Genomic DNA, 26,562 nt, shown 5'->3' on the forward strand with positions numbered 1-26,562 from the left:
TGGATATCAATAGTAAGATCTGCTGATGACATGGTTAACCTCGGTGAATGCGAAGAAGAATTACAGGAGCTGTTGAATGAAATGAAGAATCTAATGAGTGCCGAATATGGACGGAGAATAAATTGAAGAAAGACAAAAGTAATTAGAAGTAGCAGAAATGAGAAGAGTGAGAAACTTACCAGTGTTGGTGATCACGAAGTGGTGAAGTTAAGGAATGCTACCTAAGCAGAAGATTAGACCATGATGGTCAGAGCAAGATAGACATAAAAACAGACTAGCACTGCCAAAAAGGGCATTCCTGGCCAAGAGAAATGTACGTGTATCAAACATAGGCCTTAATTTAGGAAGACATTTTTCAGAATGTATGTTTGGAGCACAGCTTTGTATGTATGTTGTAATCTTACCCTCCCACACAGCACCATTAAAGTTCTCATTTTTTGCATAAATTGTTGAAAACTATGAGAGGAGTAAGATTACAAAAGAACAACTTTTTACTTACCTTGATTATCTGAAAATTTCGATTCCTTACGTTTGTGATGACATAATAACTATTGAAGAGTTGCCTGTTGCCACCACCACTTACATTTTGCAGTACTCACACTTTCCAAAGAGTTTACAAAGCAAATGATTTTACAAACTTTCTCCCAAATTATGTCATTATTTCATAAATTAATCCAGAAACAAATTTAATAATTAGTGTTTGATTGTGCAATTAATAGTATGAATTTTAAATATGCAACAAATTTGTAATTTCAAATATTTTTAAAAGAGAGGTAATTTTAACTGTTAGTACTTATCAATGTTATACATTAATTTCTTTTTATACCTTTTAGCCTGAAATATAATACATTGTATACAAAATCATATGAATTCTTTTAATGAAACAGCTGAGATAATTTTAACCCATACAAGATTCTAGAGTATACATGGTATCGGTTGTTTCTCTCAAAAAAAAAAAAAAGTGTGGGAGCACGCAGACGAATAGTTGCATGTGCACAGTACAGGGGCAGCGGCAAAGACTCTTTGCTTTTTGTTTGTTTTTGTCTTAGATGTTCTGTGTTAATGTCTGGGTCATTGCTTCACAATAAAGTTGAACATTAAGAATACGAACGAGTCTATGATTAATAGAAAGGAGCTACAAAGTGGTGACCCTAAAGTCAAAAGAACACGTACAGCAAGAGGCAGAGGAGAAGGACAATAAAGGTACACTGCAACATACGCCAAATAGCAGAAGCTCTACAGCACGATCAGTACACCAGCAAGGTATGCTGCATGGTCAGGTTCGGGAATTATGGAACAACGTCCAACACCATGGAATGGATTCAGCGGAATGGGACAGTGATATTACCAGGAGAAAATCCACAGCCGGAACACATATACAAGAGGAAGATTTGCTGGGACAACGCATGAAAGTACGCCCGCCGCCATTCCTGGCTGATAAACCAGAACTTTGGTTCTCCATGTTAGAACTGGCATTCGTGCATAATCGGGTAACTGACGACCGGGAAAAGTTCATGATAGCGGCAAACAGTCTGGATGCCAGGGCAGCGCTATTGGTTGAAGACATAATTAGATGACCGCCGGAAATGCAACAATATACAGCATTGAAGGGCGTTTTAATAAGCCGGCTTACTAAACTGCTAGATCAAAGAATCTGCCAGGTGTTGCAAGGTGAATGTAGAGGTGACAGAGTTCCCTCCGAATATTGGAGGCATTTGCGTGGAATCGTGACAGAAAATGAATTTTCGAACATCACACTTCATTCCGTTTGGGCAGCACAGCTTCCACCTGCAGTAAGAGCAGCTGTGGCAACGAATGACGGATACAATATACAAGCATTACTCCAACAGGGTTCATGCGACGGTTGAACCAACAAATTCTCTCAGTATAGCAAAGGTGGAGGTGACGACAGAAGAATACGAAGTGGTGGCGATTAATAAGCAGCGGTGCACTGTTACTGGTACACAACTTCAAAAACTCAAGGAAGAGCTAGACAGGCTGCAGAAGCAGATGGAGGCATTGAGAGCTACCGGTTCGGAGGTCCTGCCGACACACAACGACTGCTGGGCAGGAGCAGTTGTGTTGGTATCATCGACGATTCAGGGAGCGAGCCTCAAAGTGCATTCTACCGTGCAGTCACGCTCACCACGTAAATAACATGGAGACTGTAAGTACAGATGTTTGTTTGTTAACGGTATCTTGGCGACTTTATGTTCGGGATGTGACGGCTTTGTGTTGTTATTCGATAGACACAGGGTCTGATGTCAGCATGTGGCCAAAGGGGAAATGTACTTCCCTCAGTGACAGCACATCGTTTTGCTTCAAGGCTGCAAATAAACAGCCCATAATGACATATGGCAGTTGTGTCAAGGAAGTGAATTTAGGACCTAGTATTATTTGTCATTGGACTTTTGTCATTGCAGATGTGGCAGAGTGCATATTAGGAGCAGATTTTCTATATGCATTCAGTATTGTGGTGGACATTCGGTTATCGCAGCTTAGAAGGGGCAAAGAGGTGGTGCATGTTCGTGAAGGAATAATCACAGAGAAGGTACACAGTTTGGTTGGAGTGAGAAGTATGCCGACTTAGAGAACCGTCAGCGCAGCCGATAGCCATGGTGGCCCATCATACAGTTCACCACATAAACAGCGTGCTCGGGCCTCTGGTCTCCCTCAGACCGAGAAGGTTGGCCCCAGACAGTTTTGCAGACACAAAAGCTGAGTTCGAAGAGATGTTGGAAATGGGAGTGATACGAAGATCTGATAGTGCATGGGCCTCGCTTTCACATTTAGTGTGGAAGAAAGATGGAAGTTGGAGACCTTGTGGTGATTATAGGTTGTTGAATGCCCGTACGATACCTGATCGGTATCTGTTTCCCAACATTCGCGACTTTACAAATAAATTGGCCGGAGCTGAATGTTTCAGTGTAGTCAACTGTAAAAAAGAATACCACCAAATACTGGTGGCTGACAGTGACATATCGAAGACAGCAGTCACTACCCCCTTTTGGTCTTCTCGAGTTTTTACACATGCCATTTGGTTTAAGAAACACTGCACAGATATGCAGCATGAGGTGCTGCGACAGCTAGATTTCACTTTCGCCTATTTAGACCATATACTGGTGTTCTCAGCAACAGCAGCCCTCCGCGAAGAGCACCTCTGGACAGTTTTCGAGAGGCTATGTACTTATGGTGTAGTGGTGAATGACACCAAATGCAGTTTGCATAAAGATCAGGCGACTTACCTGGGTCTCACAGTCTCAGCAGCTGGCATCCGTCCTTTGGAGGAGAAGGTCGAGGTTATACAGCAGATGCCTCACCCGTTAGATTTGCAACAGTTGTGGAGGTTCCTAGGTGTTTTAAATTTTTACTGCAGACATCTGCCAGGAGCTGCGGCTTTTCAAGCGCCACTCACAGAGGCTTTGGCGGGCATGAACACTGGGAAAAATCAGAAGCTACAGCAGACATCAAGCATGCAGCGGGTGTTCGAGCGGATCAAGGAAAGTCTAAAGCAAGCAGTTTTACTAGTTCACCCAGAGAAAGATGCGAAGCTAGCTAGTCTTCTCTAAGAAACTCACAGCAGAATTGGCGTGCGTATGATAGAGAGCTGCTGGCTGCTTACGAAGCCATAAGGTATTTCCAGCCTTACGTGGAAGCCAGACCATTTACATTGTTTACAGGTCACAAACCGCTCACTTTCGCATTCTGCAAGCATACAGATACTTTGTCACCTAAACAATTCAGGCAACTGGAATATATAAGCCTGTTCACTACTGATTTACGACATATTAACGTGGCAGAGAATATGGTGGCAGGTTACTTCTTACGAGTTGCGGCAATAAAGTATTCAGTGAACTATGCTACAGTGGCGAGAGAGCAGAAAGATGGTGCACAACTGCAAGTTTTTCGGCAGAGCACTCCCACTGGGTTGAAGTTAAGAAAACTGTGTCCGGAAGGTGAGACAATACAGTTATGGTGCGATACCTCACAGGGATGGCCTAGACCTTTTGTGCTGGAGAGTTTGCACCGGAAAGTATTCAGAGGGTTACATGGTTTGGCTCATCCGGGACCTTGAGCAAGTGTAAATTTAATGACAGAGCATTTCGTGTGGCCAGGAATTAAGAGAGACTGTTGGAAGTGGGCGCAGATGTGCCTGGATTGTCAGCGATGTGAAGTGGGATGCCATGTGAAGAAGCCAGTGGGTAAAGTTGACGGGCCAACTGCTAGTTTCGAACATGTGCATCTGGATATTGTTGGAAAGTTGCCAATGTCTGAAGGCTATCGGTACCTATTGACGGCAATTGACAGATTTACGAGATGGCCAGAAGCAATCCCCACTTCAGACATATCAGCAGAGACAGTCAGTCAGGCGTTCTTGACGACGTGGATAGCACGGTTCAGATGTCCGGTACATGTCACGATGGATCAAGGACATCAGTTGGAATCCTCCTTGTTCCTGGAGCTGCAAACATGAGTGGGTTCCGCTGTCACTGTACCACAAGTTATCATTTATAAAGCAACGGCATGGTAGAGCGGTGGCACCGAACAATTAAGGCCGCGTTAATGTGCCATGGTGAGAATTGGTCAGCAGCATTGCCACTAGTGTTACTAGGATTATGCACTGTTTTCAAACCTACAGCGGAATTAGTATACGGGGAAACCTTGCGCCTACCTGGAGAGTTTTTTCAGAAGAGTACAGGTGAGATGGACTTGTTAATGAGAGTAAGGGCTCAACTGGCTGAGCTTAGGCCACAACCAGGGACACGGCATGGTGTTAGGCCGTCGTTCGTACATCGAGAATTGAGCAAATGCTCGCATGTAATATTGCAAACCGACACAGTCAGAACTCCATTGCAGCCACCATATAAAGTACTACACTGTACGGACCAGGCCATGACTATCCTAGTTCATGATAAGAGTGTTACTGTGTCAATAGACCGGGTGAAGCCGGCTCACTTACTGCTAGAAGATGTAAGACAAGAAGAAAAGGCGGGCCTTCAGCAAGACTAGGGGTCCCTACAGAGTGCAGCGGATGGTAGGACGGGGAGCCGGATGAAGCCGCGAGAGGATACGACGACGGAGGAAGTACAGCCGGAAATTCGCACAAGAGCTGGGCGAAGGGTCCGGTACAAGTTTCCGCACATTCCTGGAGCTCCGCTCTTCAGGGAGGGGGCTGTGTGGGAGCACGCAGATGAATAGTTGGCGTGTGCACAGTACAGGGGCAGTGGCAAAGACTCTAGTGTGCACATAATCATTTACTCTTTGCTTTGTGTTTGTTTTTGTCTTAGATGTTCTATGTTAATGTCTGGCTCAATGCTTCACAATAAAGTTTAACATTAAGAATACAAACGAGTCTATCATTAATAGAATGGAGCTACGTAGTGGCTACAAAGATAATGTTAGAGGAGGATGTATCATTACAATGTGAAACACGGACTGTGGAAAACCAGAGCAGAACAGAATAGAAGCATTTGAGATGTGGTGCTACAGAAGAATGTTGAAACTTAGGTGACCTGAGGATGTAAGGAATGAGGGGGTTCTCCACAGAATCGGTGAGGAACTCAACCGAAGGATAACAGTGACAAAGAGGGACAGGATGATAGGGCATGTGTTAAAACATCGTGGCATAACTTGCGTGATACAAGGGAGCCTGTAGAGGGTAAAAACTGTAAAGGAAACAGATAATGGAATATATCCAGTAAATAATTGAGGATGTAGACTAAAAGTGATACTCTGAGATTAAAAAGTTGGCGCATGAGAGGAATTCATGGTAGACTACTCTAAGCTGTCAGTAGACTGATGACTTAAAGACAGTCAGGTTGGAAACAGTTTTGGGCCTATGAATGGCTGCACTTTCACTGTCTACAAATTGTTGCCATCTGATGTTGCATAGGGAATGAAGACAACAAAAGGAATTTCTGGAAGGGTACAAAAGTATGGTACTATGGAAATGCAGGAAGGTCATAGACATTGGGTGTGTTTCAGATACCAGGGTGGGTGGGAAAGAAGCAATTCAGCTGCACAGAGTGAATGAAGGAGAATACATTTTTTATTTCACGATGTCTAAATTGAATATATAGTCTTCTTTTTAAGTCAATAACAGCCTGGTTTGTATTTCTGAGAAATTGCTAAGAGATTTTTGGTTTGACTTCTAGAAGAAAAACAGAAAACCATGAGTTCTAAGTGAATTACTGCCAACAATGGAAAAACAAAAAATATACTATTCACTTATTAGTTTATTTATCTTCATACTTAATGTATCAAATGCATAAAACTGCTGTTCACAGCAATATTAGTGGAGGCCATCAGCGTATTAATGAAGAGTTCAAACATGACACCAAGCAGTAGTAAGACATTAGACTCACATTGAGGAGGATTGTGCTTCAGATCCTAGTCTGGCCATCCACATTTAGGTTTTTTCTAAAATGCTTAAAGCAGATGCCAAGATTACTCCTTTGAAAGGACACAGCCAATTGCCTTCCCTGTGCTCTGTCTCTAAAGGTCTCATTATCAATGTGATTTTAAAAACCAGTTCCTTCCTTCCTTTTCAAACATGATCTAAGGAATCACCTTCAGAGGACGTCATGTTTCCAAGTAGAGAAGGAATTAGCATATTAGAGATAAAGTTAGTGAACTGCTTATAGATGTTGACTCTGAAATTATTGGTATATTGGAGCACCACTTAAATAATTTGACAATTCAGAGGCTTCTTTTACCAGGATAAAGATTAGCTGGCTGTTTTTCAAAGAGTTATTTACAGAGAGGGGGAGTGGCCATGTATGTAAAAAATGGTATTCCATATGAGCCCATAGGCAAATCATGGCACTATGTTTAACAGATATTTGAATGTTGTGCAGGGGTAGTTAAATTTAGTGAAACTAAACTTCTAATTTTTGTTGTTTATAAGTCTCCTAACTCTGACTTCAGAGCATTTCTGCTCAAGCTAAAGAGGGTTCTTGATTCAGTTTATAGGAAGTACCAGAAATTAGTAATGTATGGTGGCTTCAATATTAATTTTGTATATGATTGTGCAAAAAAAGTATGTTGGTAGATCTAAATTAATATGGTCTGATGCAGATTGTGTTTTTTCCAACTATGGTGCAAAGGAACAGTAGCACGGCCATAGACAATATTTTTATTCATTCTTCATTATTAGATGGGCATTCTGTTAGTAAAAGGCTGAATGGCCTTTCAGACCATGATGCACAAATTTTAACACTAAAAGGCTTTTGCACTCAACCAAATGTCACATATAATTACTATGTAGGAAAGTTAATCGGCCTTAGAAGTCGTTTAACAACTGAAAATGCTATATTGTCTCTTCTCTATGAGGTACTAAAAACAAAAAGTTTGAATGCTAGGCATATTTTTTGATTTATCTAAGGCATTTGATAGTGTTGATCACAAAATATTTCTCCAGAAGTTGGTCCATTACGGAATATGGGGAGGAGCTCACAATTGGTTCACCTCTTACTTTAACAGCAGACAGCAAAAGGTCATTATTCACAGTGTTGAGAATGGTCTGTGATGTGGGGTCTGAGTGTGGTATGGTCAAATGGAGAGTTCCCCAGGGATCGGTGTTGGGGCCACTCCCGTTACTTATTTATATAAATGATTTGCTCTCCAGTGTTACGGGTGACTCTAAAATGTTTCTATTTGCTGATGACACTAAGCTAGGTGGTAAAGGAAGTTGTGTGCAACATTGGCTTAGTTTCAAATAATGCAGTTCATGACATAAGTTCATCGCTTGTAGAAAATAAACTGAAGTTAAATCACAGTAAGACTCAGTTTTACTAACACACAATTCAATAAAACCAACATTTTAGTTTCACAGAATGGGCATATGATGAGTGAAACTGAACAGTTCAAATTTCTAGGTGTTCAGATAGATAGTAAACTGTCATGGAGAGACCACATTCAGGATCATGTTCAAACACTTAATGCTGTCATTTTTACTATTCGAACGGTATCTGAAGTGAGTGATCGTTCGACATGAAAATTAGTCTGCTTTGCTTTTTTTTCATTTGCTTATGTTGTATGGTATTATATTTTGGGGTAACTCTTCCCATTCTAAAAGGATATTTTTGGCTCAGAAACGGGTGGTTCGGGCAATAAGTGGTGTAAGTTTGGGACCTCTGTCAACCCCTATTCACTAGTCTGGGTATTTTGACATTGGCCTCTCAATATATATATATTCCTTACTGTTGTTTCTTGTTAACAATATCAGCTCATTCCCAAAAATAAGTAGCTTTCACTCAGTTAATACTTGGCAGAAATCCAACCTGCATTGGATCGGACTTCCTTAACTCTTGTGCGGAAAGGTGTGCAGTATACTGCTGCATCCATTTTCAATTAACTGCCACAAGAATTCAAAAATTTTAGCAGTAATCCACGTGCTTTCGAATCGAAACTGAAGAGTTTCCTCATGGGTCACTCATTCTATTCTGTTGAGGAGTTCCTTGAAAATTAAATCTGATTATTATGTTATATCGTTGATTGCGTTTACTTAAACATAGGTCAGACTTTTTTTGGGTTTATAAACCTTTTATATTTAGTTGTTATTACTTTTATGTTGTGATTTCATATACCGAGACGTTCCATGACTTGGTCCTATGGAACTTGACGTGAAAATAAAAAACAGCAACCTACAAGATGATTGCATAACGTGTCTAAAAATTATTTAAAAATTACATGTAATATACTTTTTATGGTTAATGAACCTTAAGTGCAGGTACTTCAGTACAAGTTATTGACAAACACCAAATGAAACGCAACTTGGAAGGATTTCTTGTTATTCAGGTAGACAAAAGCTTAAACTGAAGCAGTATTTTAACAATTTAATCAAAAAATTCATGTCATCATGCTTAAAACCATTACTCACATTATTGATCTGAAGACAAAATTAATAGCTCACTGTGTACACTTTCTCTCTTTGCTGTTTGCAGGAATTATCCTTTAGAGTTATGCAACGCTACAGAAAAATCGTATAGATAGCTCTTTAATAATGCCAAAAAACTGTAATGTTTTATAATAGGAAACAAAAGTAATTACCTTGTAAACTGTTTTTTCCCTGTCTAGGATTCAGAATGGGGGATTAATTTTATTGGGTGCAAAAGACTCTGACAGTTGGCTATAGACTTAATGCAGTAAATTAGGAACCTATATACATGTAAAAGTAAGTTAAAAACATCTCATACTAGCCATCTGAGTATTTTTATTTGAGGATTAAACATCCATGTTTAAAAGATTCTGTAGTAAATAGGCCCCACTTTTTACAGCATTTTGATAACTGTAACACTTCAATAAGTGTCACATCAGTCAAATGTCCCACAAATTCTTTACACTCTGGGATTCCCAGGTAGTAGTAACACCACCAGATTTTCAGTGTGCAAGTTTGCTGTTATTCATTGATGATTGTGCAGTTATATGATTGTTAAGGAAGCAATAGTGAATTAACAGCAGCTATGGAAATACTTAAGAAACAGTTGCCTGTTAAAAATGCATCTTTGTGGGTAATTGTATAAATGTCCATTTGTAGGCTCTTTTCAAGCAGGAGTCCAATATAGTATGTTACCATTAAACTTGCAAGGAAATAGTCCAACCTAACATGAAATTTTTCACTGAAAGAAATGCACTGGCAAAATTTTAGCTTCTAAGACACAATACAAGCATTTTAAAAAAAAATTAATGTTGCCCAGTTTTGCCACACAAAGAACTGCTTATAACAGAATTTTGTGCAGCCCTTGCTGCCTAGTGCATGGGTCAATGAATAAGCAGACACAGCCATGACTAGACAACATGCCCTGTTGCGTAAGTCAAAAATGTACATATGCGAATATTAAGCACTTAAAACATACCTAAAATGTCTCACATTGTTAACTTTTTGTAATTAGTTGCAGTTCATTTTGCCAGCTAAACTGCTGCAGATATGATTATTACACTAGTGATCAGCAGAAGAGACAAAACTGACGTACTGTGTTACTTAGACTTTAATTTGTTGACATGAAAAATTTATAACAATTCCTGTAGTACAATTCTTATAGTGATCTTCGAATAATGTATATTTTACTGAATATGAAAAAGTTCCTTATTTATTCCCTGAGATAGTCTCAAAAATACAAAGCATCTATTGGATGACTAAACCAGACATTTTCTCTACGCAAAGCACATTTGATAAAAGAAAAATTAATGCATTCAGGCACTTCAAGGTAATTACAAGTTTTATTTAGACAGAATTGGGATGGAGAAAGAAACAGTTTTGGCTGTTCTTATGCGTATTGTGCTGCCTACCAGGTATATTTGGTAAAATTCATAAAATGTCATCAAGTCGGCACCGTTCGTTGGGCCTCCAAGGCCAGTTTGAATGGAATTTAGTTTTAGATTGATGATACAGGCTAACAGTGCAGAAATGTTGGAAGTTTAACAGCACTGTTCTGTTGATAATTTGAAATGACAAAGACCTTTTGGAAATTATGTTGTCCAAAAATTTTCTGAAGAATTGTTAACGCTGCCAAAAAATTTCATTATGGAGGGCTGAATCTGAATAATTACATTAACAGTTTTGTCTTTATCGTCATAAAGAATCCAACAAAAGCAAGACTATTTTCTGCAACTGGTAACTAGATGCTTTAGATGTAAAATGGAAAATTATTCCTCTAATTTTTTCAAAGTTTGCTAAGTAGATTACAAGATTTTTGCAACTAAGCAGTCTTTTTTTGAATTGTTGGCCCTAAGATGCCTTGATGTTCTTGAAGACAGATATAAACCTGCAGAGACAGTAATCTTCTGATACATACATTGACTGCACAAGTGATACTGTCTTTTTTTGTGCAAGAACTGCGTGCAAATTGGAGGAAAAAAATGACTGGCTGGCTTTATACACAGCATATTAAGGAATAACAAAAAGCTATGAATTTGTCTGTAGTATTGCCTATTAATGACATCCCCTGTACATCTTCGCAGTTCATAATTTTGCAACTTCCTTTTCTGTTTAATTTTCTGAATCTGCTTAACCATGTCAAAGAAGCCTGGACATCAGTAATTTCCATCTCACCTGCAAGTTAGAGTGCCTGGTCTTATAGAATTGTTTTAGGAATGGTGCATTGACTCTCATAATCAGTTCTAAAACTTTCACACTTTTGAAAGTTTCATTTTGTCACATCTATCATACTGTCTGTACATCTTTCTTCTGTTTATACAATTTACATTCAGGTTTTATGAAGTGGAACCAACTTTTCAAACAGCTTAACTTTAAGCATTTTCTCCCTCCTTTGTTTAATGGAAAAATTTACAGCCATTTCTTGGTCACCAAAAGCTATTGCTGTCCATGTTTTCTTTGTGTTAGAAAGCTACTGTATTGTTGCTCTGGACTTTTATTAGAACACAATCACTGTTCGAACCATGATTCATGGAACTGTCAGAGTTATTTCCTCTTTCTCCTAATGTTTTCACAATTTCTAAAGAAACGTCTACTTCATTTTAATGACTATCCAAGAAATTCTTATTTTATCTTTGTAATGTTGGAAACATTAATTGGATACCACATTACTGTGAAACTCTGGAACCTGCATAACAACAGATGCTATTAGCAACCATATATGAAGAAAACAAAAAGAATTAATTCAGTTTCACATCCATTGTTACAACTGATAATTATTATGAATATTAAATGAGTTGCAAATCTGGGTGAATAGTAACTGTGAATGACTGTGTCAGTCAAAATATCAGTGGAAATTGAAACTCACTTTACAAATTACGATCACATTGTGCTGTCAATCAAGTGTATGTGCCCGCTGTCTGGTGGATGTGCACTATTGGCTATAGCTACGGCAGGTGTATACTTCTCCAGCCACCAGGTGAGGTGTGAATTTGACAATATTCAACATAAAAAGCAAATAAAATAAAAAAGAACAAAAACTTAGTATGCCTTAGCAGTGAGAATTTTGACAGTGCATTCCTTTCAGTGTATTTTTCCCATGTGAAAAATTTCAGTGTAGGTTTCAAAATGTCAGATTGGACCATTCCCTTATTAGTGAATAATTAATATAGCTTCCATGAGTAGTTTGACAGCTGCTTCTCCCTGTCTAATATATAGCTTCACTTATGTGACATCCTTAAATGTTTCACCTCATGATGATTCCTTTGGAACACAATGAATAAACCTAAAAAACCTGTCAACAGTGAACTACGAACAAAATTTGTTAAAAGTGCTGTCATTCATTGTAGCTGCAGAAGTAGCTTTTGTGATAATAAACAGTTTATGTATCATTTTTACTTAAATAACTGAAACTTCAGTTGTGCCAGCTTGATAAGGGGAATTAATTATGTTTCCAGGAATTACTCAGACTGCAGCATCCCGGGAAGTCCATTGATGAATGAAAAGGAACAGCTTGAGCCACATTCTGCTGGAGACCCTGAAGCTGGCTTTGCAGAACAGCTTTCATCTTCTTTTGCTGTTAGCTGTTCCACAAATTCTCCTAGCCACTCAGATACAAATTTCTCTGCTGTGAACATGGATCCTTCTCCATATTCACCAATGCAAGTTTCAACAGATGGCAGGTCATCTGTGAGTGAAGATTCATTGGTCAGGAGTCCTATTAAAGACCACACGGGCCAAAATTACTACAAAGATAGTGACACAAGCATCTCTGTTCCATCAACTCCGAACAACAATAATAACAGACAGTCTGTCACTAATGAAGATGACAAGTACAATTTGATGAACATTGGTGTCACCACATTACAACATATATTTGGAAACACATTCCCTAATCCCTCTGCATCACCAGACACAAAAAACCACATTTCATCTGATGCAGTAGACGGTGTTTCACTAGGAAGTGTTATTCTTGATTCAAATAAGAACAGTTTAGAGAATACTGCTACCACTGGTGCCAAACATGATGATGTCCAGAGACATTCTGCAAAAATTAAGAAGACCTCTAGTATAGATTCAACAAGTGATCAATCTCCAGGTGAAACATCAAGTTTGATATCTGAAAAGTGCCGAAGCAAATCTAGGGAAAGTCAAAAGACTCGAGGGCACAAAAAGCGTTCAGCGGGGACTTCTGTTGTGGAAACCCATGGACAAAGAACTGGTAGGAGTAGTACAGGGGTAACAAAGTTTGCAGATACTGGTCACAGAAGTGGGAGGGCCCAACGCCTTGCACAAGACATCTCTCCTCCTTCAGTTAGTGGATCTTCTCGCTCTGTGGGTACTGACAGCTTTGGTGACCCTGATTTTGGTACTCCAGTCTGACACAACTCACAGAAATGTGAATTTTGACTGAGCATAGCATATGCTACACCCCGTCCATGGTGTCCATCCACTGCCACGTCTACCCTGCTGAACCTATGGAGGGTGCGGTGAATCTAGTTTCAGAACTTCCGTTCTGTAGAATAACATATGCTGTGTGCTAGCAACTATTTGAAAATGCATTCCTCCCTCCATTTCAAGCAGCTGAACCTTATTTTCCATAACATTTTTGAAAAACTTAGTAGTATATATTACCACAGTATGTTAGGATTATAATACTTATTTTCATTCCATTTGTCTCACTTGAAGGCAATTTTTGAAGTACAACTGCTTTAGAAGCTTCTCTGATTAAATATATTTTGGATACAGTCATAGCAAGATTGAGAATTGTAACTCTGTGGGATGTACAATACTGTGTTTGGACACTTAATATCTACACATTTTATACTTTTACTCTTGTGTTACATATGTCATTAGCCTTTAAATGATCCTTGAGGAACTAGAAACTAAGCAGACCTTTTGAATAAAGTGTTAATGTTGTTTCATCAACTGCAGTTGTTTTAAGGTTGCAGTTATTCGTTTTATATCTTCTGTGGTTTCTACTGAATGGAGCAATTTTAGCAATACCTTTGTTCTTCATTGTGAAGTAAAAGTAAGTAAATGCAAGTTGTGTAACTCTCAGTTTCTATTTCTCACATGATACAAATTTTTGAGAGAACATTTTCTTGGCCAAACTTTCTTGGAAAGCATTATTGCATTTGCATTCAATGCATTTGGCAAAAGCAGTGTATCAGTTAAATAACAGGTTAAGTCATTGAAAAATAAATCAGGTTACCTGATTGAGAAATAGTGTTTGAGATTTGCATATAGCACATTATATAAAACTATGCAATATGTCTCATGTAATTCTTCTCTTAAATATAAACATCTATCTTTCTCTCTTGTAGGTAAAATGATGTAAGGCGTGATTATATAGCACTAAATTTTGTAAATAGGATATATTTGTTAATTTTTATTTAAGACAGGTTATTGTGTATCTCCTGTAGCTCATTTGTATTGAATAGTGTTCTTACTTTATTTTCATATGGACACTGAAAGAGTGATTACTTGGTGCTCTGTTACTGGTCAGTACTGTTGCCCTTACAGAAACGTCTGTACAACAATTGCAAAGTGGTAAAGTTCATTCTGTTTTTAGCAGCTCTTTGTGTGCCTGCACCATAGCTTTAGCTTGTCAGGTAAATGATGAAGTCTGATTGGATGCCCAACATATGTAAAGGTTACATTAATTTATCTAAAAACAAAGATGATGTGACTTACCAAAAGAAAGCACTGGCAGATTGATAGACACACAAACATACACACAAAATTCAAGCTTTCGCAACCAACGGTTGCTTCATCAGGAAGGAGGGAAGGAGAGGGAAAGACGAAAGGATGTGGGTTTTAAGGGAGAGGGTAAGGAGTCATTCCAATCCCGGGAGCGGAAAGACTTACCTTAGGGGGAAAAAAGGACAGGTATACACTCACACTCACAGACACACACACACACACACACACACACACACACACACACACACACACACATATATATATATATATATATATCTCCATCCTCACATACACAGACACAAGCAGACATTTGTAAAGGCAAAGAGTTTGGGCAGAGATCTCTGCCCAAGGTAAGTCTTTCCGCTCCCGGGATTGGAATGACTCCTTACCCTCTCCCTTTAAACCCACATCCTTTCGTTTTCCCTCTCCTTCCCTCTTTCCTGATGAAGCAAGCGTTGGTTGCGAAAGCTTGAATTTTGTGTGTATGTTTGTGTGTCTATCAATCTGCCAGCGCTTTCTTTTGGTAAGTCACATCATCTTTGTTTTTAGGTATATTTTTCCCATGCAGAATGTTTCCCTCTATTATATTCATATGGTTACATTAATTTGTTAGATACATAAAATTTTAATAAACAATAAATTCCCTAGTGAACAGAAATGGGAACTGGGAATGAAGTCTTACTTAATGACAAATTGTCACTTAGATGACAACTAAAACTGTGTGTTTAGTTGTTTCAGTTGATTTTTAAAGCCAGTAATAAGATTTTTCAACTTAAGTGTGGGGGTTTTCAAAACTTACTAAGGAGAATTACAACAGGAAGACACAGGTAGTCCTGAGTGAAAGGTTATTTGTCAGACATAGCTATCAGGTTCAATGTGTGTTGCAGGAAAAGACATGGCACAATAACATGCCAAGTGAATGGAGAAATATATTGTAGCTCTTTGGGGTATATATTGTTTGGGATATACAGCTGAAAAGGTATTAACTGTAATCTCAAACTCTTGGTGTAAAGCCCAGAAAAAAATTGATGAAAAGAGCCTAAAAAGGTCGTAGAAGAGATTTGTAGTAACAGTGCAAGAGACTGCAAATAGAAATTTTGATGTGCAAGCAAAGATTACCAACAAAGGCCTAAACAAGGAAATGCATTAGTTTTTCACATTGTCAGAATGCACATAGATTATTGAAATTTAATGAACAAATTGCCATGTCATAAGAAAATTACATTATTTAATGTCACTATGCTATTAAGTACACTACAAATTAGCACCTGTTGTTGATTTTCCTATGTGAAATGTGACTGAGAAACTACACACACAGCGCTAGAAGATGTGAGTGGCCTCTCATAAATAACTCTTCTGAACAATGTCCTTTTTATTACTAATTTTGTATTTGGATTGTCTAAGTAGCAATAATGTTGATTAAATACTGTAAGTGGAAGCATTATGACAGCTCAGTCTTATTGATTAATGCTCCAGTTTATTTTCTTTCCACAGCAGTGTGGCACATTATAACAGTAACAGCTTGGATCTGTCCCAGTCATCAGATACAAAACACTCTCTCTCTCTCTCTCTCTCTCTCTCTCTCTCTCTCTCTCTCTCATGAATAAATAATGTCCTTGCCATAATACGACAGTACATTTTCACTTGCAACATTTCTGACATCTGTTGTTAAGAAAGCTATCTGTTTTTGCCGTGATATCATCAGTCTGTAATCAGCAAGATGAAATGAAATAATTGTCATTGCAAGCAGACTATACCATTGGCTTGCTTGCAAACAAGCAGAAGGTAGTCCGATGCAGTTAACATAACTTACTGCAAATTGAAGCTTATATTTAAGTCCGCAATTACTTGTACTGCTGTAACTGACTAAACACACACACACACACACACACACACACACACACACACACACACTCTCTCTCTCTCTCTCTCTCTCTCTCTGTTTATTGATACTTGCCAACTGCTTCATTTTTTATTAGAAAATACCTCACAGAAAATGTACAGCACATGATGTGACTACTGCAATTACTCTTCTGCTCTTGGCAGTTTAAATGCACAATTCATGTTATCCTTTGAGAACTAATTTCATTCTAAGTCAGCATTAAAAAACTCAAATAATTACAATTCTACTTAGAAATTCAAAATCTGACAGTCAGTTCCCTCACAAGCTTCACACATACTACTGTACTCTTGTACTGAGCAAGAAGTTGGCCCAAAACCTAAGACTCAAATTTAAATAAAAAAAATCTGATATTGCTTGAAGGAAATGCACTGTATGAAATCCTGGCAGCTACAGTAAATTTCAATTTTTGCATTACATTGCCACTTTCTCAATATACTTTTAATATGTAAATTACAATAAATTGTTATTAAATTTTGCTTTCGTTTAGGGAAAGCAGATGTTTATCTTAAAGAGACAATGATTTTATTTGATATTTTTGACAACATTATTGTAACAAAAATCCTGACCTGATCCTTGTTTTATGCTATTGTTGATAAACAGAAACTGAATTAACAAAACACAGGTTTGATTCAGTTTTTAAAATCCTGTTGCTGACCTGCAACATAAATATTTGTATATATTATTTACTTGTATTATAAATTTATAACTGCATGTATTAAGTTTTGTTTGTTATTTATCAGAACTTTATTTATGTATATGCATAGTTGCAAGTGCACACGAATCAGAATTGTGCGAACAGAACTATGTTTTATAGTCATTTTAGCCTTGACTGTACATCACAGTTAAGTTCTCAATCCATTGAGTAGTCTTTCATTTTTGCTCTCTCTCTCTCTCTCTCCTGAAATAAATAATTTATTATTCACCTGAAACACTGCCGTGAAATAAGTTATAATATGCAGTCACATGTACTCGAAAGTTCGTTCCATTACTGAGCTGACAATGATTTGTTAAAACATATTGGTACCTCCATCATAGCTTTGAAAATCATGAGACTAAACATAGTTCTGACAGTTTCATTTCCAACCAGTATCTGCTACATAAAATTACCTGAAACATTCTTCACGTATTTCACACATTGTGTGCTTTTCTTCCAGTTGCCCATATTTCTCATCTGTCTAAATTCTGACATGGTTCTAAAATCATGAAATGTGTATGCTTTATGCCACACTGTTATGAGTAATAAGACAGTTTATTTCTTTTAGTGGCTGGTATATATTCACCTTTCTAGTCTTTGTTTAAAGACACTATAACTTTATATTTTTTCCTGTTTCTTGGGGTATTGTTGCTGGATTTAGTATTAAATGTTCAAAAGAATAGACTTTTACATCTTCCCAGTGGGTCCACTATTGAAATCATGGTTGCTAGATATTTGAAATTTATTTAGAAAAAATTCCACAATTGCACAGTGTGTCTTGTTCTGGTTTCAGACTACCATGTCTGTTATGGCATTTGCATATCTTATGGATTGAGTTATACCTCCTTAAACCCCCTAGTTAGTAGTCCATTGCAACCCATTAATGCAAAGAAAAAAATCTGTGGATTACGTTTGTCCATCAACTACAGATTTTTTTAATGAGAGAGAAGACAAATGTATATTGTGATGATAACTTTTATTCATTTGTAAACACAAATATGTTGTCCATTAGTGGACTTTTTTCTTAAAAATGGATGCAGTTTCTTTTTTCACTGTCTTCTAAGTAAAATGCAGTTGATTTAGTTGTAACTGCTTGTGGTGCTAAACTGCTGCTTTGTAAAGTGAGGAATGAAAGCTTCCTGAGAATAAAGAATTACATGTTGTAATGTGGAACAGCAAAAGTTTTATTAAGAAAGAATCAAATATATAATACTCTTTAGGAAATTTACTGAAATATTAAAATTTGTTACAACTGCATGCAATAATTAGAAGCAAAGCTTCAAAAGTAAATTAAATTAAATATTATGTTAGTATTTTTTATTTATCTCCTCAAATACCAGAGACATTATTCTTTCTTATTGATTGTAACAATGTACAATTTACTTTCAATTGATGTAAAATCACATCCATTTACTGAGGCAGCTTCATGCCAACTCTCACATAATGTCAATTTTTATTCTCTGATAGCTGAAAGCACAGGGTGTTTCACATACAGCCAAAGTGATATGGCCGCATACACATTTTGTTAGGCATTATATTGGTTTTAGCTAAACTAGGTGAAATAGGAGCAATCTTGGAAAGAATTCAGAGAATATTGTTGCAATATTCAGCATTTTTAAATCATCAGAGTATTAGCAGTATCTGCTAACGGAACTGCACACATACTAAAACTGTACAAAGTAATGCTTAGGGACTTGAAAAATTCACAATATATGATAGACACTAATTCTGTCTCAAAATACAAAAACACAGCATTATTATGAAATATCATTTATTAGGTAATAGTATCCAGATAAACTTTTTTGTCTGAGATAGTTTAAAATAGCTTTATTTTTTATGTATAAATACTGAAAATTTACTCAGTTTTTGGTTACTGGTATTGAGAATCATCTAGTGAAGCACAGTTTCTAAGGATAATGTGTGTAAGAACATGTTTCCAAAATAAAAAGTGCACACATGCAATTTCGTACTAGTGCACTCAATGCTCTGGTGTCATGCCAGTTGTGGGCCGTTGAATGGTCTGTAGAAAATACATGCCACATAATGCAACATAGGAATCAACCATGGGAGCTAGCATATCAGTACAAAGGAACCTTTAAAATTAGGTAAGTGGATAGATAATAAAGATGTACTCACCAAGCGGTGACAGAACATACACATAAAAGATTACAATTAAACAAGCTTTCGGAGCCAGTGGCTCTTTCAGGCAGAAGGGTTGAAGGGGAAGTAAGGGGGGTGATGGAAAAGGACTAGAGAGGTCTAGGAAAACGGTTAGATTTGACAAAGTCATCCAGAACTTCAGGTCTGGGGAGACTTACCGGTTGGGATAAGAAGAAAAAGACTGATTGTTGGAGACTGCATTGGATGAGACCTGAAAACCTGTGAGCTCAAAGGTGGAAGACAGGGTAATATGCAAGGCAGAGATTACTGCTTAATATGTTAAACGTTCCCTCCCATACAGCCTTGGCATTCAAGGTGAATGTGTTTGTTTAGATGCAGACGCCTTACACCAATACACCACCATTCTCACCTCAGCCTTCACTGGACGTAATTACCCCACCAGCCTCACTCAAAAGCAGATTTCCCAGGCCATCACATCCAAACTTTCGAGCACTCCAGTGGTTACTCAGTATTCTGGTCTGAAATGTATTAATCAGCTACTTCAACAAGGCCACAACTCCTTAAAATCATGCCCTGAAATGAGATCCATTCTGTCTGAGATTCTTCCCACCACACCTAGAATAACATTTTGTGCCCCCCCCCCCCCCCCCCCCCAAAAAAAAAAAAAAAAAAAAAACAACCTCCAACTCTTCAATATTCTTGTCAGACCCTATGCTCCTTCTGCACCCATCTCCTACCCTATGGCTCCTACTCCTGTGACCACCCCACTGCAAGACTTGCCTTACGCACCCTGCCACTGTGACGGAACTGTCTCTTAGTCCACTGTCACTAAAGCAAGCTACAAATTGATATCCACCTACCTCAGATCAACGTCTGCTCAGTGTCCCTTCACTCTGCAACGTAGATATTTACAAGGTGATGAAAAATCATCATTGATGAAAACAGCATCTCTCTCTCTCTCTCTCTCTCTCTCTCTCTCTCTCTCTCTCTCTCTCCTCCCCCCTCCACCACTCCTAAGCATTAATCCTGACTGGCAGGGTCTGCTGGTTAATCGGATGTAGCATGTTAATTTGAAGGGGTGGCAGACGCCCTTCCTGTCTCCACTCCGTACCCCTCCGGGGAGGAATGAGTGTACCCCAACTGTCTGCATCTAGTATAACCCATGGAATAGTGTGAATGTGGTCAGATGCCAGCGAGCTGTGTGAGGTGGAATGTGGGGACCAGTCCAGTATTCACCTTGCAGGATGTGGAAAACCACCTAAAAACTACATCCAGGCTGGCCAGCACACCGGCCCTCGTCGTTAATCCGCCGGGCGAATCCAACGTGGGGCGCGCGCCTACCTGAGTCCAGGAAGCAGTGTGTTAGCGCCCTCGGCTACCCTGAGGGGGCAATGAAATCAGCACCTAATATCTGCAATTACTGAGGCTGTGTAAATCTCATAATAATTGTTCCTGTAAATATTCATAATAAATTTTCAGATAGAAAAATGGAGTCCTGATCCTCTTTGAAAGTTCGTAAATCTGGTAAAAGTAGGTTTTATTTTCTTTGCTGAAACATATGTCATCATACCACATTTAATATGCAAAACTGCTTTTATAAGTTCCCAGAATTCTCCTAAGTCCATTCCAAAAATAATCACTTGAATATACAGTCGCTTTCTACACATAATGTTGATTTCTTACATAAGTCAGTCAGTGGATTTCTTTCACAAAGATTGCTCGCTGAATATATTCTGTAGTAAAACACAGAACATCGCCACGTGGAAATTTCTGAATACAAGAAGTCACACGTGTATCTCCCGAACAAAATATCCCACGACTCTCAAACTTTTACAAAATGTTCATAGCAACAAAATCTACCATTTCAAATCCATCTGATTGCGAAAGACTGAGCATTTCGTCATCTTACACATTTTATGGACGGTCACATTTAACATGACCTTTGCATTTGAAAAGCTAGTCCATGACTCCTCCCCTCCGTTTACTGATACAACCTAAGTATCTTGCAGTGTGCGGGAACCATACTGACTTCCGATTGGCTGTTCAAAAAGGCCAGGCAATCCGATCATACCTTCTAGATCTTACTCGCGTCAAAAATTTTCTGAGCCAATCACTACATCAGACTCATTGGCATCACTTCGACAAGCAAACTATTACTATAATGTTTATTAATTGAAACTAAATGAAAATTAATCTTGAGATAACTTTAGAAAACTGATTATATCATTACAGACTTTCTGGCTGGCTGCTTTATTACATAAGCAAACACTCACAGACGTAAATCATCTGCCATTTAGGGGGATTTACAATTTTCATGACACCCTGGTGGCGTAACACTTGCTGGTAACGTAAGGTGTATTAACACATAAATTTGAAATGTTACCTGTGTCTCCCATACGCACTCACATTCACTCTCACCACCCTAAGACAAAATATAAAAGTTAATATTTAAACTTATTTTCATTACAAAAGAGAGATTATCGAAAGTTTAGAATTGAAAATCTTTTTAAAAAATAAATTGGCACACAGAGTGTTATTACTGTTTTTAAATAACAAAAGAAATATAAACTGTTATGGTTCCTATCTGAATTTCCTTTCTTTCGTTTTGGTCAAGTACTTTTTTAATGGGTTTTTCATATCTCCGAAATTATTATAGGTAGCAGTATTAAATTTTGACACGCTATTTGTCTGAATAACAAAAGGACCTGTACCACTTTTGGAATAAAACAGATAATATTTAACATAGTTATCTAGTTTCTTAGGTGAGGTGAATAATTGGACTCTATACGTGGCACACAAAAGCATTCCCACGCTCAGCCAGAAAGGCAGGTGGCTGATGACACAATCGGCAGGCCACAAGTCGGCCGCCTCTGGATGCTACTATACTGCAGGCTTCCAATACAGTTTGTCACAATGCAACAAAACTTATTGAAAAAACAGCGGTGGCAGATTAACCCGCGATGCTACACCACCGCCACCTACTCCAGCCCAATAACTGGCAAAACTTAGTGTCTTGTAGGGATGCATTTTCAAACCTCAGTGCAAGATTCTTCTCACACTCCAATCAGATAATCATAAGGCTAATATATGCTTTCTTGTCGAACATTATACTGACTTTTGAAATTTAGCTAGCAGACAAACTTAATTCTTTAACAATGAAAACAATCAATTTTTGTCAAAATAATGTAATTAGATGGATAAAAAGAATCTACTCACCAAGCACTGGCAGAACACACGCATAAAAGATTACAATTAGGCAAGCTTTTGGCGCCAGTGGGGCACTTTAGCATGACAGTTTTAAGTGGCTGGTGTTTTGAACTGCGGTTGCACTTGAGCCTTAACCACCTTGTTTTAAGATACTGGCGGCATCAGTAAGCAATTGCACAATAGCTGTTAATGAATGCTTTGCAGTGTGCATTGTTTTCTTCTCTTATTTTGAAATGAGTGGAGAAACTAATCCTAGTCCATCAAGGAACACGATTACAACTACCAAATACCAGGAGGGATCTGTGATCCCTATAACCATATCAAGTTCCGCTTTTCCAGAAAAACAGAACACAGTTGTATAATGGCTGCCCTGTGAAAGGACTTGTTTCCTCACAATGCTCCTCTTCCTTCTGGGCATAACAATTCTACTTTGTTTATGCTTGTGGTCAACAGCTGTTTTATACTCTCCGCACTCTGGCAAACAAAACCTGGTAATGTATTTTGACCCTGACAAAAGTGTTCCTCAAACATGCAAATAGAGTTATTTTTGGAGGACCATGTTGGTTCTATCTGTAGCACTATCAAATATTGGTTGCGTGGATATGAATTCCCATGAAAAGTCTAAATCAGTACTCTACATATTTTGTAATTATTGAACTGAGTGGGAAAAGAAAAATGATGATGGGAAAGCACTTAAATCAGAGGCATGAAAATCATGCTGCTTCTGAGAGAAACAATCACTTACTGAAAACTTAAATAGAGCCAAAACAAAGAAGCAAAGAACTTTTTGGAAAAAAATTGTTGAAGTTTTTGTGAAAAGCAAACATTCCAGTCAAAAACATTCCACTTCACCCATTTTTCTCCAGTCAATTTCAAAGCAATAAGGCTTCATCTGCAGGCATGTAGTATGACAAACTTTTCAACAGGTATATCTGATCATTGACAAAAAAACAGATGCAAATTTTGCCAAAAATAGATGCTAAATTTTCAGATTCTACCTATGGTTGTGCAATCACAGACTGATTCAGACGCTGTTGCCTTTTATCAGTACTGCAACTGGCTATTGCAGTTTGTGCAAGACAGGAGGTTAAGCATGGACTGCTTTTTGTTTTCTGATGAAGCATGGCTGCAGGAAAAGCAGACGCCATTATGAACCTCATTGGTAACATTATAAGAAAATGTAACTTGCCTTACAGAACTCCAGTTTGACTGATTATTGAATACTGTCAGTTGGTGTGAGATCCTCAGCAGATAGAACTAATAGAAGAGAGAGAGAAGAGCCAAAGAATATTGACATGATGCATCATGAGTTTATTTAGGAAACATGCGAGCATCATGGAGATGCACATTGAGCCCCAGTGGCAGAAGTTACAGGGTGCAGCAGAAAGAACACCCTGACTTGAGAGGCAGTATGCAATGACAGAATAGAGTGATGCAGATGTGTCCTTGACTAACTACATATGTGTTGTTTTCAATGTATGCGATGGCTTGGTCAGATGAACATTGCAGTTTATTCAAAAAGGCAGAGTGCCAATAGCTACAAAACTTGGCTTCTGTATTTGCTTCGCACTTGGTCAACGAGACTCTGTTCCCAATAAGAAAAACGTTTATTCTTGGATTTTGAATTTTCTAGTGATCCATTCTGAATTCAAATGTAAACCCCAAGGTTCAAAACAGACTGCTACAGGTTCCAAAAATGTTGCTGCTGAGAGAGATTCAGTTCAATAATCTCCTCAATGTTCCACAAGAAAGTACATATTAGCCTTATGATTATCTGATTGAAGTGTGAGAAGAATTTTGCACTGAGGTTTGAAAATGCATCCCTACAAGACTGTTTTGGTTCAAGAACTGAGTGGAAGAGATTATAAAGACCATACAAGATTGTGTGGAGACATGCTTCAGAATGTTCACCAAGAAGGTGTTATGATTTTTTTTTTCAGATGAGATACATTTTTGCCTTGTCTGTCAGCTGCAGTAAACAAACAAAATTGCAGGTACTAGCCTGAAAACAACCCCCAGGATCTCCATCAACAACCTCTCCATAGTTCCAAAGTAACAGTGTGGTGTGCTGTTTTTAATTTTTGTGTGATTGGTCCATATTTTTGTGAAGCAAATGAAGAGTGTGTTACTGTAAACAGCAGTCTGTACTGTACCATGCTCTGTGACTTCCTACAGTGAAAACTAGGTGAACAGTTTCATGACCTTGAGAACGTATGGCTACAATAAGATCGTGCTACAGCCCATACAACACCTCCATCACTGGCACTAGTGAGAGATATGTTTCCTGGACACATCATTTCTTTGTGTGGTGATACTGGGTGGCCACCACATTCACCAGACTTGACACCTTGTAATTTTTTTCTGTGGGGCTATCTAAAATCCAATGTGTACCAATATTGCTCTCAAACTATAGAAACCCTCAAGGATATAATAACTCAAGAAGTTGAAGCAACCATACCCAACGTGACTCCCAGAGTAATGAACAGCTTCAGAAAATGGCTCGACCAATGCATCAAGAATAGAGGCAGGCACTTGAGTGACATATTGTTTAAAACTTATTAATATTGGGTATTCTTAAACAAATTATGTGTGTTCTTAGATAATAAAAATCTCCTATCTTACTTAGTTTCATTTTTTTTTAGATTCACTAATAAGGGAGTTCTTTCTGCTGCACCCTTTACAAGATAACTGCTGTGCATCACAGAGAGATTTACTGCTGAAATTCAAGGAGTATGTTTCAAGAGTTTGGTAACACATTACTTCCACATACAGCTCATGAGATAGCCAATTTCACTGACTGGGAAGTGTTATGGCTTGTATCATGGCATGCAAAGGAGATTAGAACATTCCATCTGTTCTTCAGCTTTGGCACCCTCTCAATTCCACCTATTGGCTGAATCATTTTGATCCCAGAAAAGTGGTAATGGTAGGCATAGAAGGATATTTTGTATATCCTGCACAAGAGAAGGTTTCTGCAGCAAGGGTACCAAAATTACTAACATGCAATAGTGAAATCCACAGGTATTTTTGTGGAAATTGGCCATTTTTTATACGAAGTGTGTCTGGAAAGTAAGTGGAATGATTTTTTTTTTCCTGCCAAATTGGAGGGTTGCAACATTGTGACTAGTGTGGCCAACATAGCCCTTGACAGTTCCCTGCTGGCGGTTGCCCAGAGCAGATTGTTCATGGTATATACCTGCGTTCGAGTGACGCACTGGGAGATCCAAATGCCACGATTCACTGAACAGCAACATGCCATTACATTTCCTGTTGTGTTAGGAAGTCAGGCTCCACAACAGTCACAATGCTAAATGAGCCAAAAAAGCAAGAATGTTGAAATTCCAATTGAAGGTAATGCTCATTGCCTTTTTCAATTCTAGAGGCATTGTCCGCTCAGAGTTTGTGCCACACAGGGATAAATTGTCAACAGCCAGTTTTACAAGAAGACCTTGAAAGACTCTGAAACAGGGTGCTTCACACCGGGAAGCAGATCAGTGGAAAATGGCGACTCCATCACAGCAATGCATTGTCACATACCTCCTTGATCGTTAGTGTATTCCCGGCCAGGCATGGTGTGGCAACACTGCCCCAGCCACCATACAGTCCCAGTCTGGCACCAGAAGACTTTTTTTGTTTCCTTGAATAAAGGGAAGCTTAAATGGTCATTGGTTTGGGATGGTAGATCCTTTGAAAGTCCAGGTGATTAGGTGTGTGAAGGAGATTCCTATCAGAGATGGCAGAATCGCTAATAAAAGTATATTGACACCCAAGAATGGTAAACATTTGTATTTTTATTTTCAATAACTTGTTCTCCTGGGTTATTCAACTTATTTTTGGGATAAACCCTGCATTTTGGATCCGTAAGTTTCCAAGAGTCCAAACAATATACAAGTTCTTGTCAGAGTACACAACAGAAAAACATTTTTAAGCCAGAATATTAATAACCACTGATTTTAGAATTACTACTGTATAATGAACAGATGCTTAGCTGTTGAATAATTGTAAACATATTGTTAAAAACAACCCCTGATTGGCACATGAGGATGTGCTTTAGGA

The 26,562-nt window shown here is 38.3% G+C and overlaps 1 protein-coding gene across 1 annotated transcript in view; it reads left to right on the forward strand.

Annotated features, from left to right (window-relative positions):
• LOC124712248 overlaps nt 1-14,603 on the forward strand; it is a 108,896-nt gene extending 94,293 nt beyond the window's left edge. Inside the window, exon 9 of the mRNA XM_047242543.1 lies at nt 12,334-14,603. Coding sequence (XP_047098499.1) covers nt 12,334-13,258 — 925 coding nt within the window. The 3' untranslated portion in view covers nt 13,259-14,603. The remainder of the gene's footprint in view (nt 1-12,333) is intronic.
• The last annotated feature ends 11,959 nt before the right edge of the window (nt 14,604-26,562 follow it).

This window comes from Schistocerca piceifrons, chromosome 8 (assembly GCF_021461385.2).
Source record: "Schistocerca piceifrons isolate TAMUIC-IGC-003096 chromosome 8, iqSchPice1.1, whole genome shotgun sequence".
NCBI lineage: Eukaryota > Metazoa > Arthropoda > Insecta > Orthoptera > Acrididae > Schistocerca > Schistocerca piceifrons.